The following is a 17,600-nucleotide window of genomic DNA, read 5'->3' as shown; positions in this document are numbered from 1 at the left end:
ACACCACCCCCTTACAATCCAACACATAGTGTCCAGATTGTGCTCCAAGAGACACACACCGTAAAGTAAGTGGGTTCATCTCACTATAGTAATGCCAAATATATGGATGCTAAATGTGGTTTGGGCACACTGCAAGGCTCAGAAGTGAGTGGAAATTTGACTTTGGGAGAGCGGATATTGCTGGATTGGTTTATGGAAGTCATGTTGCTTTTCAAGAGCTTTAGAGCCACTAATAATTTGGAAAGCTTTGTTTTTCACATGACAGATGATGGACTTTAGTTGTGTCTTCTATTTTGTGAGATGAGTAGAAGTTTTCTTGGTATCATTTTTGCCTACATAACATTGTTTGGTGGCTCTATATTCCATGTTTGGGAGGCAGAATGAACAAACCGTTGAACACCACGCTCTACTGGTTCATCCTATGAGGTTTTCGATTAGACTGTGAACTGTCATTGTCTTGGTGAATAGTTCAATATTTTTACATAAGCTGCCTGTTAAAATTACAAGTTAAGTAGAAATGTTCAAAAGTATAAAATGTGAGGATATTTTATTCAAAATAACTGGTTTTATTTTTAGCAGATTACTGTACCAGGAGATCAGACGGACAGCTGACATCTTTAGTTTTTAAATCAGTTGAGCTTGAGATCCCACAGGATACAATTGAAGTGAATGCCATTACTCCAGATATACCATCATCCCTTCACAGCAAAGATCTGTCATCTGATCCTTTGAAACAGGTTCTGTTTTCTGGTTCATTACCAACTACTAAGAAAAATCAAAGCAACAATATAAGCAATAAAAAACAAATTGATTCTAAGGGAAAGAAGTCATTTTCAAATTCAGAATATGGAAATGGTTTTCTCAAAAAGACTTTTCTTAAACATGGAAAAATTCACACAGCAAAGAATAGATTGTCATGTTCAGAATGTGGGAAATGTTTTAAGCAGAAATCAGATTTGGTTAAGCACCAAAGAACTCACACAGGGGAGAAGCCTTTTTCCTGTTCAGAATGTGGGAAATGTTTTAATCAGAAATCAAATTTTGTTATACACCAGAGAATTCACACTGGGGAGAAGCCTTTTTTATGTTCAGAATGTGGGAAATGTTTTAACAAGAAATCACATCTTGTTATACACCACAGAACTCACACAGGGGAGAAGCCTTTTTCCTGTTCAGAATGTGGAAAATGTTTTAACCAGAAATCAGATTTTGTTAATCACCAGAGAACTCACACAGGGGAGAAGCCTTTTTTTTGTTCAGAATGTGGGAAATGTTTTAACCGGCAATCAGTTTTGGTTAATCACCATAGAACTCACACAGAGGAGAAACCTTTTTGCTGTTCAGAATGTGGAAAATGTTTTAACCGGAAAGCAAATCTTGATCGCCATCGGAGAACTCACACGGGAGAGAAGCCTTTTTCATGTTCAGAATGTGGAAAATGTTTTGTGAAGAAATCAACTCTTGTTAATCACCAAAGAACTCATACAGGAGAGAAGCCTTTTTCATGTTCTTAATGTTGGGAAATGTTTTACACAGAAATCAACTCTTAATAAACATCAGGGAAGTCACACAGGGGAGAAGCCTTTTTCATGTTCAGAATGTGGGAAATATATTAACTGAAAATTGTATCTTCTTAAAGGGCTTGACCACTACTGGACAACCCCTTGTCATTCCTCATGTTTGGCCATGTTAAAATAAAAACACCCATTGTACGATAATGATCAGTACTAAATATGTTGAACAGCCATGTCGGAGCTGCCATCGTGGAAAAACTTTCGCCAACTAACTTTGTAGCTAATGAGATGCTGTTATTGGAACTCTGTCCAGAATGGAGACCTAAAATGACATCAGAGCCATTAGCAGGTATGGTTGGCATACACAAAGGCTAATAGGAGTAGCTGCAGGGTATTATGAGAATGAATAAGTGGTGTCACATGGTAGTAAGTAGTGTCTGTGACAAGGACAATACAGTTGTTAATATGTGAAGAGTTATGTGAGTAACGACATTAGATAAAAGGGACATGGGGATTTATGAATTGTAATGGTGTATGGTGAAGTGCTCCTAAATATTGTCATGTTGTATTATCACTTTCTTTATTGTCTTTCCCTGCAGTAGGAGGTTATCATGTATACGACTTTTGCCGCAATATGTAGTTCCTTTGTCTGACCATATACAAAAAGCCCAAACAAAGTCGTCCATACTGTATATTCAGGAGTAGAAATCAACAACATAACCTAAAAACGTTACTCCCACAAACTTGAAATACAATATCTTTATTTCAACAAAACACATAAAAACATGTAAAAAGAAGAGATTATGCAAAGAAAAATCATCGGGTAAGTATATAAAACATGTTTAAATCTGTCTCAAAGTATAGTTTAGTAAAATCCTTTACATATATATAATTTTAAATGGAAAGCCCATATGGAAGAAGTATAACCATTATATACCATATCATTCTATATCATTAACACCCAGGTGTACGGTCTCCGCCGAGTGGTAAATAGCAATTCACAATAAACCCAGATACAAGAAAATATATATAGAACGGGTTTACAGACCACACATGAATAAATATTAAATTGTAGACTAATAAAGTGACAGTGCTCATGTAAACATTCGAAAAATATTGCAAACAATAAATGTTATAAACCTAATTCCATAGGGCATGTGTGGCATTATGTGCAGGACACAGTCACTGCTTCAAATAGAGTCTTCATTGCTAGTGCATAAATCCAGAAGCAGCAGAGCGTGGCAAACAGCACATTACGCTAACGCTTTCTGAGGAAGCATTACAAGCGAAAAGTGCGTAAAAGGGAACAATAGGGTAATGTAATCATGTCTATAGATTTGTCTTGTCTGTGTATGCCTCTTTGCTATGTGGACATTGTGGGGTTTGCCGAGTTCTGCTGCTTCTTGATTTATGCACTAGCAATGAAGACTCTATTTATTATTATTATTATTATTATTATTATTTATTGTTATAGCGCCATTTATTCCATGGCGCTTTACATGTGAGGGGGGTATACATAAAAACAAGTACAATAATCTTAAACAATACAAGTCATAACTGGTACAGGAGGAGAGAGGACCCTGCCCGCGAGGGCTCACAATCTTCAAGGGATGGGTGATAATACAGTAGGCGAGGGTAGAGCTGGTCGTGCAGCGGTTTGGTCGATCGGTGGTTACTGCAGGTTATAGGCTTGTCGGAAGAGGTGGGTCTTCAGGCTCTTTTTGAAGGTTTCGATGGTAGGTGAGAGTCTGATATGTTGTGGTAGAGAGTTCCAGAGTAGGGGTGATGCGCGAGAGAAATCTTGTATGCGATTGTGGGAAGAGGAGATAAGAGGGGAGTAGAGAAGGAGATCTTGTGAGGATCGGAGGTTGCGTGCAGGAAAGTACCGGGAGACGAGGTCACAGATGTATGGAGGAGACAAGTTGTGGATGGCTTTGTATGTCATGGTTAGGGTTTTGTAATGGAGTCTCTGGGCAATTGGGAGCCAGTGAAGGGATTGACAGAGGGGAGAAGCTGGGGAATAGCGGGGGGACAGGTGGATTAGTCGGGCAGCAGAGTTTAGAATAGATTGGAGGGGTGCGAGAGTGTTTGAGGGGAGGCCGCAGAGCATGAGGTTGCAGTAGTCAAGGCGAGAGATGATGAGGGCATGGACTAGGGTTTTTGCAGATTCTTGGGTGAGGAATGAACGGATGCGTGAAATATTTTTGAGTTGAAGTCGGCAGGAAGTGGAAAGGGTTTGGATATGTGGTTTGAAGGAGAGATCAGCATCAAGGATTACTCCGAGGCAGCGAGCTTGTGGGACTGGGGAGAGTGGGCAGTCATTTACTGTAATTGATAGGTTCGTAGGGGGGGGGGTCACGTGAGATGGGGGAAAGATGATGAATTCTGTTTTGTCCATGTTGAGTTTCAGATATCTAGTGGAGAAGAAGGATGAAATAGTGGACAGACATTGAGGGATTCTGGTTAGTAGGGAGGTGATATCTGGTCCAGAGATGTAGATCTGTGTGTCATCAGCATAAAGATGATACTGAAAGCCATGAGATTCTATGAGCTGTCCCAGGCCAAAGGTGTAAATAGAGAACAGCAGGGGCCCTAGGACTGAACCTTGTGGGACTCCGACAGATAGGGGGCGAGGTGAGGAGGTGGTGTGTGAGTGGGAGACGCTGAATGTCCGGTCTGTTAGGTATGATGAGATCCAGGAGAGGGCCAAGTCTGTGATGCCGAGGGATGAGAGGGTCTGTAATAATAGGGAATGGTCCACTGTGTCAAAGGCAGCCGACAGGTCCAGGAGGAGGAGGACAGAGTAGTGTCGCTTGCTCTTGGCAGTTAAGAGGTCATTGGTGACCTTAGTAAGGGCAGTTTCAGTGGAGTGGTGTGACCGGAAGCCAGATTGTAAGCGGTCGAAGAGGGAGCAAGAAGAGAGATGGGAGGACAGTTCAAGGTAGACGTGTTGTTCCAGTAGCTTGGAGGCGTATGGGAGAAGTGATATAGGGCGATAGCTAGATACAGAGGATGGGTCAAGAGAGGGCTTTTTGAGGATAGGTGTGATGGAGGCATGTTTAAAGCTTGAGGGGAAAACACCAGTTGTTAGTGATAGGTTGAAGAGATGGGTTAGGGTTGGGATGAAGACTGTGGTGAGGTTTGGGATGAAGTGGGATGGGATCGGGTCGAGTGCACAGGTGGTGAGATGTGATCTTGAGAGTAGAGTGGAGAGTCGATCTTCTGTAATGGTGGAGAAGTTGGTTTTGAAGGTGGAGGGCTGGGAAGTCGGGAGGAAGGGCTCTGGGGGTTGTTGACCAAAACTGTCCCTGATGTTATCAATTTTCTGCTTGAAAAATGAGGCAAAGTCTTCAGCTGAGATGAGTGGGGAGGGAGGAGGTGCTGGGGGGCGGAGGAGAGAATTGAAGGTGTTGAATAACTGTTTAGGGTTGTGAGACAGGGAGGATATGAGAGATGAGAAGTAGGTTTGTTTAGCTGTGGCGAGTGTGGTCTTGAAAGTAGTGAGGGACTGTTTGAATGCGATGAAATGCTCGTTGGAGTGGGATCTTTTCCATCTGCGCTCAGCAGCCCTGGAAGCTCGCCTCAGCTCTTTGGTCAGGCTGGTGTGCCAGGGCTGTCTGTTGATTTTGCGAGTTTTGGTATGTGTAAGTGGGGCAGCGGATTCCAAAGCTACAGCTATTGTGGTGTTATATAGAGCGGCAGCGTCATCCGCATTGTGTAAGGAACTTATATCTGTAAGAGGGAGGAGGGATTCGGAGAATGAGTGTAGGTCAAGGTGTTTAAGATTCCTGCGAGGGTGTGAAAGTTTGTGGGGTGGGGATTGTAGACATGGAGTGAAGAGGGAAGAGAATGTGAGCAGGTTGTGGTCAGAGAGAGGAAGAGGTGAGTTAGAGAGGTTAGATAGGGAGCAGAGGCGGGTGAAGATGAGGTCCAGTGTGTGGCCATCTTTGTGGGTGGCTGTAGAAGACCATTGAGTGAGGCCGAAGGAGGAAGTGAGAGATAGAAGTTTAGTGGAAGCTGAGAGGGAAGTGTCAATGGGGATGTTGAAGTCGCCCATGATGATAGTAGGGATGTCCGCGGAAAGGAAATGAAGTAACCAGGTGGTGAAGTGGTCAAAGAAGGTGGTGGCTGGCCCTGGGGGGCGGTAGATGACAGCCAGTTGGAGGTTGGAGGGGGAGTAGATGCGCACAGAGTGCACCTCAAAGGAAGGGAGGGTAACAGAGGGTGGCAGTGGGATTGGGGTGAAGGAGCAGGTATCTGACAGGAGAAAACCAACTCCTCCACCATGTTTGCTGCTGGGGCGGGGGGTGTGAGAAAGGTGTATTTGAAGCATCCACACAATCAACAAGTTTAGGTTATAAGTTAGCTATACATATAATTTAAATTATCAAATATATTTTAGTCAAGCTGTGGACCCTCCTCCCTGCGTGGACTCTGGGCGAGTTTTCTAGCCCTGATTCTCTCTATTTGAGAGAAATGTGCAAGTTACACTTGTGTTTGAGGGTAGGGGCGCTGTACACTGGTGTGCAGTGCTCCCTCTCCCTCCTTTGTTTTTTTCGTTTGTTGTTGTATTTCCTAATTGTTCTGTGGGATGTGATGTGCGTCGGCCGTGTCACCCAATTCATTGTACCGAGGGATGGTGGAGATTGCCTCTCTCCCTCGGGAGTGGAGTATGCTCCGATTTCTCATTTTTTAGTCTGCTCTTATGGCGATATCACTTAATATTGTAGCGTGGAATGTTAGGGGGCTCGGGGATGCAAATAAGAGATGTGCTATATTTACTAATATGCAGAAATTTCTCCCTGCTATCCTGTGTATGTCTGAGACCCACATGGTGAAAGATAATATTCATTGGCTAAGAAAGGGATGGGTTTCACATGAATATCATTCCACGTACTCGACCCATGCGCGGGGTGTCAGTGTGCTGGTGCACAGGTCCATCCCCTTCTCATGTACTAAATCAGTGGTTGACCCTGGGGGCAGATTTGTATGTTTGCTTTGCACGTTATACGGTATACAATTTATTTTGGTTGCCATGTACATCCCCCCCGCCCTATTCAGTCGAACCAGTAAAAAGAATCTTGTCTATTTTGGGTTCCTTTCCCCCTGCGCCGACTCTTCTAATAGGAGATTTTAATACATATTTGCATCCCTATTTGGATAAGTTGCATTCGGGAAACATATCAGAAGATGCAGCCTCAACCTCATTTGCTAGAACGTTAGTGGAGCTGGGTATGGTAGATCTTTGGCGTGTCCGAAACCCCACAGCCAGACAGTTTTCCTGCTACTCTAGCTCCCACCACGCTATGTCACGGATAGACCTGGCCATTGGGAATACACTCATGACCCCATATGTACGAGGGGTGGCCTACCTGCCTAGAAGTGTATCTGATCACTCGCCGCTACATGTCACACTTTCATGGGGACATCCCCTCACCCTGTCTAGACCTATCTGGAAGCTTAATCCCTTCTGGATCCAGCTTATAGGGGGATCTTTGCATGATGCCATTCTAGAATATTTTCAACTTAATGAGTACTCTGCATCATCACACATAGTCTGGGATTCCATGAAAGCCTATGTCAGGGGCTTATATATTAGAGAAATATGTACACGGAAAAGCCAAAATAGACGCTACACCCGGGGCCTGATCCAGGAGGTGTCTGTTGCGGAGGCTGCGGTGATACTCAACCCGACAGAGGAAACTAAAAAAGCTTTGGAGAAGGCACAGGGGTCGCTCAGGGAAAACCTCATGTCGGCGGCAGCAAATAAACGTTATTTCCTCAAACAAAAATATTTTATAGAGGGGGAGGGAGTAGGACATTTATTAGCCACGGTCATTAGAGCACAGGACGGATCTTCATATATCAATAGGCTAAAAACGGACTCTGGTGGTCTTGTGACGGACAGTGCGGACATAGTGAGTGAGATAAGGAGGTATTATATGCGACTATACACATCAGATTGCAGTCTCACGGAGACTGAGATTGAGCAGTACCTGGATGCTCTCTCTCTCCCTGCATTGGCTGATAGCGATAGGGATTCATTGGATCGGGACATCCTGTTGGAGGAGTTGGAGGAGGCGCTTGGTCAGATGCAAAATGAAAAGCCTCCAGGAATGGATGGCCTGCCTGGCGAGTTTTACAAAACCTATGCACCCTTACTGCTACCTAAGCTACTTAAGGTATTTGAAGAGGCTGAAAGGCAGAGGGTCCTCCCGCCATCTATGAGGGAAGCTTTGATAGTTTTAATATTAAAGCCCGGAAAGGATCCAGAGGTTCCGGATTCATATCGCCCGATTTCCCTACTATCAACAGATGTTAAATTATTGGCCAAGGTACTCGCCAATAGGATGTCCCGAGTTATCTCATCTGTTATAGAGAAGGATCAGACGGGATTTATCCCAGGCAGAGCCACATCTATGAACCTTAGGAAACTATACTTGGGGATTCAACATAGTTCTGGGGAGTTGGGGGGAAGAGCAATTTTGTCCTTAGACGCCGCTAAGGCGTTCGATAGTCTGGAGTGGGGTTTTTTGTGGGCGGTACTTCGGAAAATGGGCTTTGGACACAGATTTATAAATTGGGTGAGGCTGTTGTATGGCTCGCCGGTGGCGAAGGTTGGGGCTAATGGCAGGGTCTCTGAGTCTTTTCCTCTTGGGAGAGGTACTAGACAGGGGTGCCCGCTCTCGCCCTTGCTATTTGCTACTGCGGTAGAGCCATTGGCAGTTGCAATTCGGAAGTCTAGAGAAATAATGGGATTCAGGTGTGGAACTGTGGAGTTGAGGATATCATTGTACGCGGATGATTTACTTCTATACTTAGATAAGGTACATTCCTCAATTTTGCCGGCAATGGAGGTCATTCGAGAATTTGGGCTGAGGTCTGGTCTTCGGATTAATTGGTCCAAATCGGCTTTAATGCCGATAGACCCTCTCCCGGCGGATTTCTCAGATTTGCAGATACCGGTCCCTGTAGTTCGGAAGTTTAAGTATCTGGATATAATTGTTAGTCCTGCCCCGAAGGATTTTCGGGCTCTGAATCTGGAACCCCTGTTGCAGCGATTTAGAGCAAAAGTACATACTTGGTGTCGCCTGCCGTTGTCGAATATTGGTAGATCTAACTTAATCAAAATGGTAATGATGCCACAATTATTATATTTGATACATAATTTTCTGGTGTGGATCTGTAGGGACTTTTTTGCAAAAATAAATACATTATTCCGGGAATTAATTTGGAAGAAAAAACAGGCTAGGATTCGCTTGGAGATACTGCAGCGAGGGAAGGAGGAGGGAGGATTGGCGGAGCCAAACCCGTTCATATACTTTATAGCCTCCCAGATGCAACATCTTAAGGGTTGGGGTAGAGACGGGGCGTGTGACAATGGTGGTGATATTGTGAGGGAAGGATCGGTATGGAAATATCCAGGGTGCCGGTTGGAGGTGGGACGACGGCAGATAAATGGGGCACGATACCCCACGTTGGCTATGATTTTCAAGGTGTGGGATAGGGGTAAGTCTCTTTTGAAGATAAATGGGCCTACGGAGTTGTGGCGAAATCCGGATTTGCAGGAGATCAAAAGGCTGGTGGGGTTCGGAAGATGGGAAGATAAAGGGATTTATCTGGTGTCACAAATTTTGCAAAATAATACTCTTAAGAGTTTTGAACAATTGAGAACAGAATTTCACCTCCCACATATCATCTTTTATCAGTACTTACAGCTAAGACATGCATTGGAGAAACAGAGAAGGACAAATCCGGTGATGGTGACACATAATCAAACACTACATATGCTACTAACATCTGAGTCTTCTAGGGGACTTATCTCTGAATTATATAAAAGATTATTGCCTGCCCATCTGGAGACATATCCACTGACTGCTGCTAAGAATAAGTGGGAACGGGACGTTGGCCCCCTGACGGAGGACCAGTGGTCCGATATTCTAGAACAGGTCCCTAAAATGGCGGTTTCTGAGTGCCAGCGGCTTTCGCAAATATATCTCATTCACAGGGTATATAAAACATCTAGCTTATTATTTACAATGGGACTTAGGCCCAATACACAATGTGTTAGGTGTGGGCAGGATGATGCCCACTTGATGCATGTTATGTGGGAGTGCGGGCACATTGGAGATTTCTGGAGGCAGACCCTGGGACTCATAGCCCAGGTATACCATATTACAATACGACCGTCACCTCGTCTATGTTTGTTGAATTTGTGGGAGGAGGGGGTTGACCCGGACTCTGCAGTGGCCCTGGGAATAGCACGTATCCTATATCAGGCAAGAAAGATACTTGCATATCATTGGTTGGATCCTATGCCACCAACATTGTCAGAGCTTAAAAATAAACTAAATAATGTCATCAGATTGGAAAGAAGGGCTTATTTAAAGAGAAATGCAATAAGAAAGTTTTACAAAATTTGGCAGCCATGGATGGAGTCACCGGGTCTCCCCTCGGGCGCACTGGTACGGGATGCGATGTTGGACCAGTTGCTGTTGTGGTTGCGGTGAGGGGATGCTTGGGGGGTGAAAATAAAGTCTAGTGCTCTTTGTGGCGAAGTAGATTTTGAGTGGCGCGGTGGGAGGGGGCTGGGGTGGATTGGACCTGATATCTGCGGGGGGGGTGAAATATGATGCGGAGTGGCGCGGTTGGCGGGGATGGTTTTCCCACTGAAATGAGGCACTGATGTATAATTTTGATTTTTGTTCATTTGTGGAGCCATGTTGTTTATAGGCTCAATTTTATGCAAATATCTGTGTTATGAGATTTTCTTCTTTTTATTTATTCTTACACAGGAAGAGTTTTACCCTTTAAATAATATCTGCTCTCAATGTAATTTTTACTAGCTATATAAGATGTCATATTCTTTCTGTATTGATTCCTGAATGTTTAATAAAAAAGATCTGATTAAAAAAAATATATATATTTTAGTCCCCCCTTTTTTTCTCTCCCATAACAAGATTATTGCAGGTAGAATCAGCATGGATGAACACCTACTGTGCTTTCTCTCCCTAGCCACAATTCCCCATCTTAATTCTATTCTCACCCCTTTCCCCTAGTCATTTTTCTCATCTAGATATAGATCTGTGAGGCTCACAGCTAGCCGGCAGGAGTGTTATAGTTTTTCTGACAAAATTAGCTTTCATTTCAGTCTTATCATGCCGTGGCTGTGTGGCACGGTCGGGTAGAAATCCGTTTCTCGGATTCTGGTTGGTGCTGAAGTTTCAAAACCCACCTGTGGATAGCTTTCCTTATGCGAATTACAAAAATATAGGTTTCCTACCTCTATGAATATTCTGTGTTATATTCGATCTGAAATAGGCAAAGGAACTATCAAATTCATGTGCTACAGACTGCTTTTAACCAGTTAGGGTCATAAAATGTTCTTGTGTTCCCGGCCATACCATGGTTTTATGTTACACCAGCGTGTGTAGCTGGAGGGAGGGGGAATGCTAGTGGCACAGTGTCCTTTGCAAACCAATGGGGGAGGGAAAGTAACTCACAGAGGAGAGAGAGGGAGGAGGGGGAAGCTGCAAGTGGGGGATCCTTGCTGGAGCATGTCATTCACATAGCAAGGAGCTGCAGCCGATAGCTCTGTATGTGTGATAGAAATCATGGAAAATGATTTCCTATTTTCCTGACATACAGAACTCTGCCTCCTATCATGTATATACAGCACTCATCCTCCTATCATGTATATGTAGTCCCAGCTGAGTCAACTAAGCCAGTCAGTATACACCCCGGCACCTTGTACAGAAAAAAAGGACAGGACGGACACTAAGTCTAACCTCTATTATTGGTAAAATATTTGAAGGGTTTCTGAGGGATGTTATTCTGGATTATCTCAGTGAGAATAACTGTTGAACTCCATATCAGCATGGGTTTATGAGGAATCGCTCCTGTCAAACCAATCTAATTACCTTTTATGAAGAGTTAAACTATAGACTGGACCAAGGTGAGCTTTTGATACCATGCCACTTGAGGTTGGGACACAAAATTAGAATGCTGGGTCTGGAGAAAAATGGGTGTAAATGGGTAAGTAACTGGCTTAGTGATAGAAAGCAGAGGGTGGTTATAAATGGTATATTATCTAACTGGGTCGCTGGAACCAGTGGGGTAACGCAGGGGTCGGTGTTGGGACTTATTCTCTTCTACCAGGTCGTTAATAAATATGTTGAAGGTTTACACAGTAAAATACCGATATTTGCAGATGATACAAAACTATGTAAAGCAGTCAGTACAAGAGAAGATAGCATTCTGCTACAGATGGATCTGGATAAGTTGGAAACTTTGGCCAAAAGGTGGCAGATGCAGTTTAACAATGATAAATGTAATGTTATTCACATGGGAAGAAGGAATGAATATCACCATTACACACTGAACGGGAAACCACTGGGTAAATATGACCTGGAGAAGGACTTGGGGATCCCAGTTAATGATAAACTTACCTGGAGCAGCCAGTGCCAGGCAGTGGCTGCCAAGGCGAACAGGATCATGGGGTGCATTAAAAGAGGTCTGGTTACACGTGATGAGAGCATTATACTGCCTCTGTACAAATCCCTGGTTAGACCGCACATGGAGTACTATGTACAGTTTTGGGCACCGGTGCTCGGGAAGGATATAATGGAACTAAAGCAAGTACAAAATTAAGAAAGGGGATGGAGGATCTACAATACCCAGAGAGATTAGCAAAATTAGGATTATTTAGTCTAGAAAAAAGACGACTGAGGGGCGATCCAAAAACCATGTATAAATATATAAGGGGAAGATACAAATATCTCTCCGAGGATCTCTTTATACCAAGGAATGTGCCGGTCACAAGGAGGCATTCTCTGCATCTGGAGGAGAGAAATTTCATCTGCCTGAGATCTTGATGCCGAGATCTCCATCTGCGCATGTGCCGCGCCCCCGGCAGCCATTTTCCCGGAGTCCACCGCACAGGAAACTGTTATGAATGAGTCACTGAGGAGGAAAAACAAAAACAAGCTAAGCCCCAGAAAACCAGAGAGGTTGGTAACTAAGTGGATTGCAGACCCTTGATCCTATCTACACAACTAGCAGTAGCCGTGGAGTGTACTTACGATGATCCTAGACGCCTCGTCACAGCCAGAGAACTAAATAAGCCTAAGGCAAGAAAAGGGGAAATCTAAACTGCCCCAGAGCAGACCCGAAAGCAATAGACAGTCCCCAAACATGTATTGTCGGTGAGACAAGATGAAAACACAAACACAGATAGAAAAATAGGCTGAGCAAATGATGGGGCCCACACTAACTAGAAAGGACAGGAAAGGAAAGATGCTGTCTGCAATCACGCACAAAACCCTGCCAAAAAATGTCCAACACTTTCTGATAACAAAAACCCTGAAGTCGCTAGACTTCAATTCCCTATATCAGCACTTTGGTATATTCTGAAGACAGAGCAAAAAGAGACCAATCTGATCAGGGACAAAAAGCAAACTGGCATAAACAGAGACATAAGAATGGAAATTCAGCACAGCCCCAGCAAGGGCTGGCTGACCACAAAAACTGAGTAAACCAGACCAAATCTCATGTGAAAAAATAGCAGAGCACACTTAGCTTGAGAAGGCAGGAACAGAACTCGAAACCAGAACCTCAGGGCAGGAAAAAATCACCAGCACAAAATTAGGGAGTTGGCTGTCTTAAATCCAGTCATAGACTCCTGATGTCCAATCACAGTCCTCCTCCTCGGGTGGCAGGTCTCTGCCATTTAGATCAGCTTCATTACCTGCTGTCACCACCAGAGGGAGCCCGGATGGAGAACTCACGACTCCTCTGTCAACACAGCCAGCTCCACCACCCTCACCAGAAGCCAGAGGTGGGTTCTGTCCTTTCACAAAATGTCGGCAGAGTGCCCCGGAGCAGCACCAGAGACCCCAGCAGCACCGTCGGACACCTGCAGTGGCGCACTGCATATCGGACACCCCCCTCCTCACAGCCTGCGGCCTGCAGCATCATACCACTCCTGCCTCCTCCAGCAGCAACCCTGGCACCCTGCTTCACCGCAGTTACCACCCCCGGTAAGCAATAAGATGCATGGATTATAAGAAGCACCACTATTTTAAAAAATATCCTATTTTTCTCCTCAAAATTTGGGGTGCATCTTATAATCCGGAGCATCTTATGGTGTGAAAAATACGGTATTTTATTTTTCTTCACACTTTGCATTCTCTATCAAACTTGTCAGAGAACAAAAACTCAAAATAATTAAAAATATAAAATAAAATTTCAATGGTTCACTCAAGACTCAATTAGAAAAAACATACACAAAAAATACTTAATCCATTTTTGGATCCGTGGCAGATCTGTATTCTCACATTAAAACATTTTTCCTTTCAGGCCATCGGTGGTAATATCAGTTTTTCCCCCTGATGGCAGCTGATGTAATTACATTGCTGCTGAAATTGCTGATGCAGATGGTGACCACTCCTACCATCCTTTAAAAGGTCACCTGATGCATCAGCTGACCGCCGGTGTTAGACTTCATGCTACAGTGACAGAACTGGAGGAAGGAGCTTGCTGGGAGCGGTGGTGCCTCAGCTGTTTATGGTGTATCTGGTGTCGTGATCCTGCTGTGCCGTGCTTTACGGCAGAAAACTAAGTGTTGTATTTTTGTTACCCTGTTCCTTTTACTGTCTGTCTATCCTTACTTTGTGTTGTATTAGTGCAGCGGTGGGACCAGTGTCCTCACTTGCCAATTCCCTACTAGGGATAGGTGCAGGGCAAGCGAGGGCTAAGGTTTCCTGCTCGGCGACAGGTTGAAAGAACCTGTATAGGGATGCTAGTAAGAGCAGGGCACATCCTTAGGAGAGTGCAGGAGGTGTCCATTTCCCTGTTCCCTATCGCAGGGCCCACCATTGTAAATTTGTCCCTGGTGTTCCCTTGTTTGTTTGCTGTTTGGTGACCGACCAATCGTTGGGTCGTGTCACACTGGTCAGTCACTCCGTGAAAAGTAAACTTATACAAGATAATAAGGAATCCAAAAGGGACTACAATGCGTAACAGAAATGTAGAGCACATATGAATGTGTATAAATGTAATATGAATATATAATTTTAATGGAATATATATATATATATATATATATATATATATGTGTGTGTATGTATGTATGTATGTATGTATATGTACAGTGGGGCAAAAAAGTATTTAGTCAGTCAGCAATAGTGCAAGTTCCACCACTTAAAAAGATGAGAGGCGTCTGTAATTTACATCATAGGTAGACCTCAACTATGGGAGACAAACTGAGAAAAAAAAATCCAGAAAATCACATTGTCTGTTTTTTTTTCATTTTATTTGCATATTATGATGGAAAATAAGTATTTGGTCAGAAACACGCAATCAAGATTTCTGGCTCTCACAGACCTGTAACTTCTTCTTTAAGAGTCTCCTCTTTCCTCCACTCATTACCTGTAGTAATGGCACCTGTTTAAACTTGTTATCAGTATAAAAAGACACCTGTGCACACCCTCAAACAGTCTGACTCCAAACTCCACTATGGTGAAGACCAAAGAGCTGTCAAAGGACACCAGAAACAAAATTGTAGCCCTGCACCAGGCTGGGAAGACTGAATCTGCAATAGCCAACCAGCTTGGAGTGAAGAAATCAACTGTGGGAGCAATAATTAGAAAATGGAAGACATACAAGACCACTGATAATCTCCCTCGATCTGGTGCTCCACGCAAAATCCCACCCCGTGGGGTCAGAATGATCACAAGAACGGTGAGCAAAAATCCCAGAACCACGCGGGGGGACCTAGTGAATGAACTGCAGAGAGCTGGGACCAATGTAACAAGGCCTACCATAAGTAACACACTACGCCACCATGGACTCAGATCCTGCAGTGCCAGACGTGTCCCACTGCTTAAGCCTGTACATGTCCGGGCCCGTCTGAAGTTTGCTAGAGAGCATTTGGATGATCCAGAGGAGTTTTGGGAGAATGTCCTATGGTCTGATGAAACCAAACTGGAACTGTTTGGTAGAAACACAACTTGTCGTGTTTGGAGGAAATAGAATACTGAGTTGCATCCATCAAACACCATACCTACTGTAAAGCATGGTGTTGGAAACATCATGCTTTGGGGCTATTTCTCTGCAAGGGGGCCAGGACGACTGATCCGGGTACATGAAAGAATGAATGGGGCCATGTATCGTGAGATTTTGAGTGCAAACCTCCTTCCATCAGCAAGGGCATTGAAGATGAAACGTGGCTGGGTCTTTCAACATGACAATGATCCAAAGCACACCGCCAGGGCAACGAAGGAGTGGCTTCGTAAGAAGCATTTCAAGGTCCTGGAGTGGCCTAGCCAGTCTCCAGATCTCAACCCTATAGAAAACCTTTGGAGAGAGTTGAAAGTCCGTGTTGCCAAGTGAAAAGCCAAAAACATCACTGCTCTAGAGGAGATCTGCATGGAGGAATGGGCCAACATACTAACAACAGTGTGTGGCAACCTTGTGAAGACTTACAGAAAACGTTTGACCTCTGTCATTGCCAACAAAGGATATATCACAAAGTATTGAGATGAAATTTTGTTTCTGACCAAATACTTATTTTCCACCATAATATGCAAATAAAATGAAAAAAAAACAGACAATGTGATTTTCTGGATTTTTTTTTCTCAGTTTGTCTCCCATAGTTGAGGTCTACCTATGATGTAAATTACAGACGCCTCTCATCTTTTTAAGTGGTGGAACTTGCACTATTGCTGACTGACTAAATACTTTTTTGCCCCACTGTATATATATATATATATATACAGTATATATATATATATATATATATATATATATATATATATATATATATATATATATTGAAAATAAGGTGTAAAAATAATTTATTGAGATATGTATAAGAGTAAATGAAAAATGTCAAATAAAATACAAATATAATAAAGCGACTGGGAGAAATAAAAAAAAATACATGGATATGAAATACAAGACAATATGTAGACGTTTTGTATAAAAATGAAAATCTGCATAGAAATATGGATAAAAAGATACATCTGCAAAATATACCGTGAGAAGATGCCTTGCATCTATGATTGCCATATGCACACATGGCGTATTATATACAGTTGTGGCCAAAAGTATTGACACCCCTGCAATTCTCATATATAGAAAAAAATGGCAGACAGCACTTACAGGATCCATGAGATGCACGCTCACCGTCCAAAGACCCAATTGGACAACAGGAATCCCAAAGAAATGAAGAAGAGCAGCATCCAGTCCAGGTGAAAAATTTATAAATTTATTCAGCCATGAAGAAAAGCTTTTCTTCATGGCTGAATAAATTTATACACTTTTCACCTGGACTGGATGCTGCTCTTCTTCATTTCTTTGGAACCCCTGCAATTCTTTGGTATTATTATCTTCATTTAATTTGTCTTAAATGAAAAAACACAAAAGAGAATGAAGCAAAAAGCAAAACCTTGATCATTTCACACACAACTCCAAAAATGGGCCAGACAAAATTATTGGCATCCTCAGCCTAATACTTGGTTGCACAACCTTTAGCCAAAATAACTGCGACCAACCGCTTCCGGTAACCATCAATGAGTTTCTTACAATGCTCTGCTGGAATTTTAGACCATTCTTCTTTGGCAAACTGCTCAAGGTCCCTGATATTTGAAGGGTGCCTTCTCCAAACTGCCATTTTTAGATCTCTCCACAGGTGTTCTATGGGATTCAGGTCTTGGCTCATTGCTGGCCACCTTAGAAGTCTCCAGTGCTTTCTCTCAAACCATTTTCTAGTGCTTTATGAAGTGTGTTTTGGGTCATTGTCCTGCTGGAAGACCCATGACCTCTGAGGGAGACCAAGCTTTCTCACACTGGGCCCAACATTATGCTGCAAAATTTGTTGGTAGTCTTCAGACTTTATAATGCCATGCACACGGTCAAGCAGTCAAGTGCCAGAGGCAGCAAAGCAACCCCAAAACATCAGGGAACCTCCGCCATGTTTGACTGTAGGGACCGTGTTCTTTTCTTTGAATGCCTCTTTTTTTCTCCTGTAAACTCTATGTTGATGCCTTTGCTCAAAAAGCTCTACTTTTGTCTCATCTGACCAGA

The 17,600-nt window shown here is 43.4% G+C and overlaps 1 protein-coding gene across 2 annotated transcripts in view; it reads left to right on the top strand.

The window, feature by feature from the left end:
* The window catches only part of LOC141047252 (oocyte zinc finger protein XlCOF7.1-like), a 62,736-nt gene extending 61,018 nt beyond the window's left edge, over positions 1-1,718 (top strand). Inside the window, exon 7 of one of the 2 annotated variants that reach the window (XM_073542254.1) lies at positions 580-1,718. In XM_073542254.1, coding sequence (XP_073398355.1) covers positions 580-1,514 — 935 coding nt within the window. In that variant the 3' untranslated portion in view covers positions 1,515-1,718. Of the gene's footprint in view, positions 1-576 lie in introns of both variants that reach the window. The other variant, XM_073542253.1, reaches the window with a different exon arrangement.
* Positions 1,719-17,600: the final 15,882 nt, after the last annotated feature.

Source organism: Dendrobates tinctorius, unplaced genomic scaffold, assembly GCF_039654945.1.
Source record: "Dendrobates tinctorius isolate UK_male_01 unplaced genomic scaffold, ASM3965494v1 ptg000126l, whole genome shotgun sequence".
Taxonomy (NCBI): domain Eukaryota; kingdom Metazoa; phylum Chordata; class Amphibia; order Anura; family Dendrobatidae; genus Dendrobates; species Dendrobates tinctorius.
The sequence above is the reverse complement of the archived record's forward strand: the minus strand, read 5'-3'. Positions and strand labels throughout refer to the sequence as shown.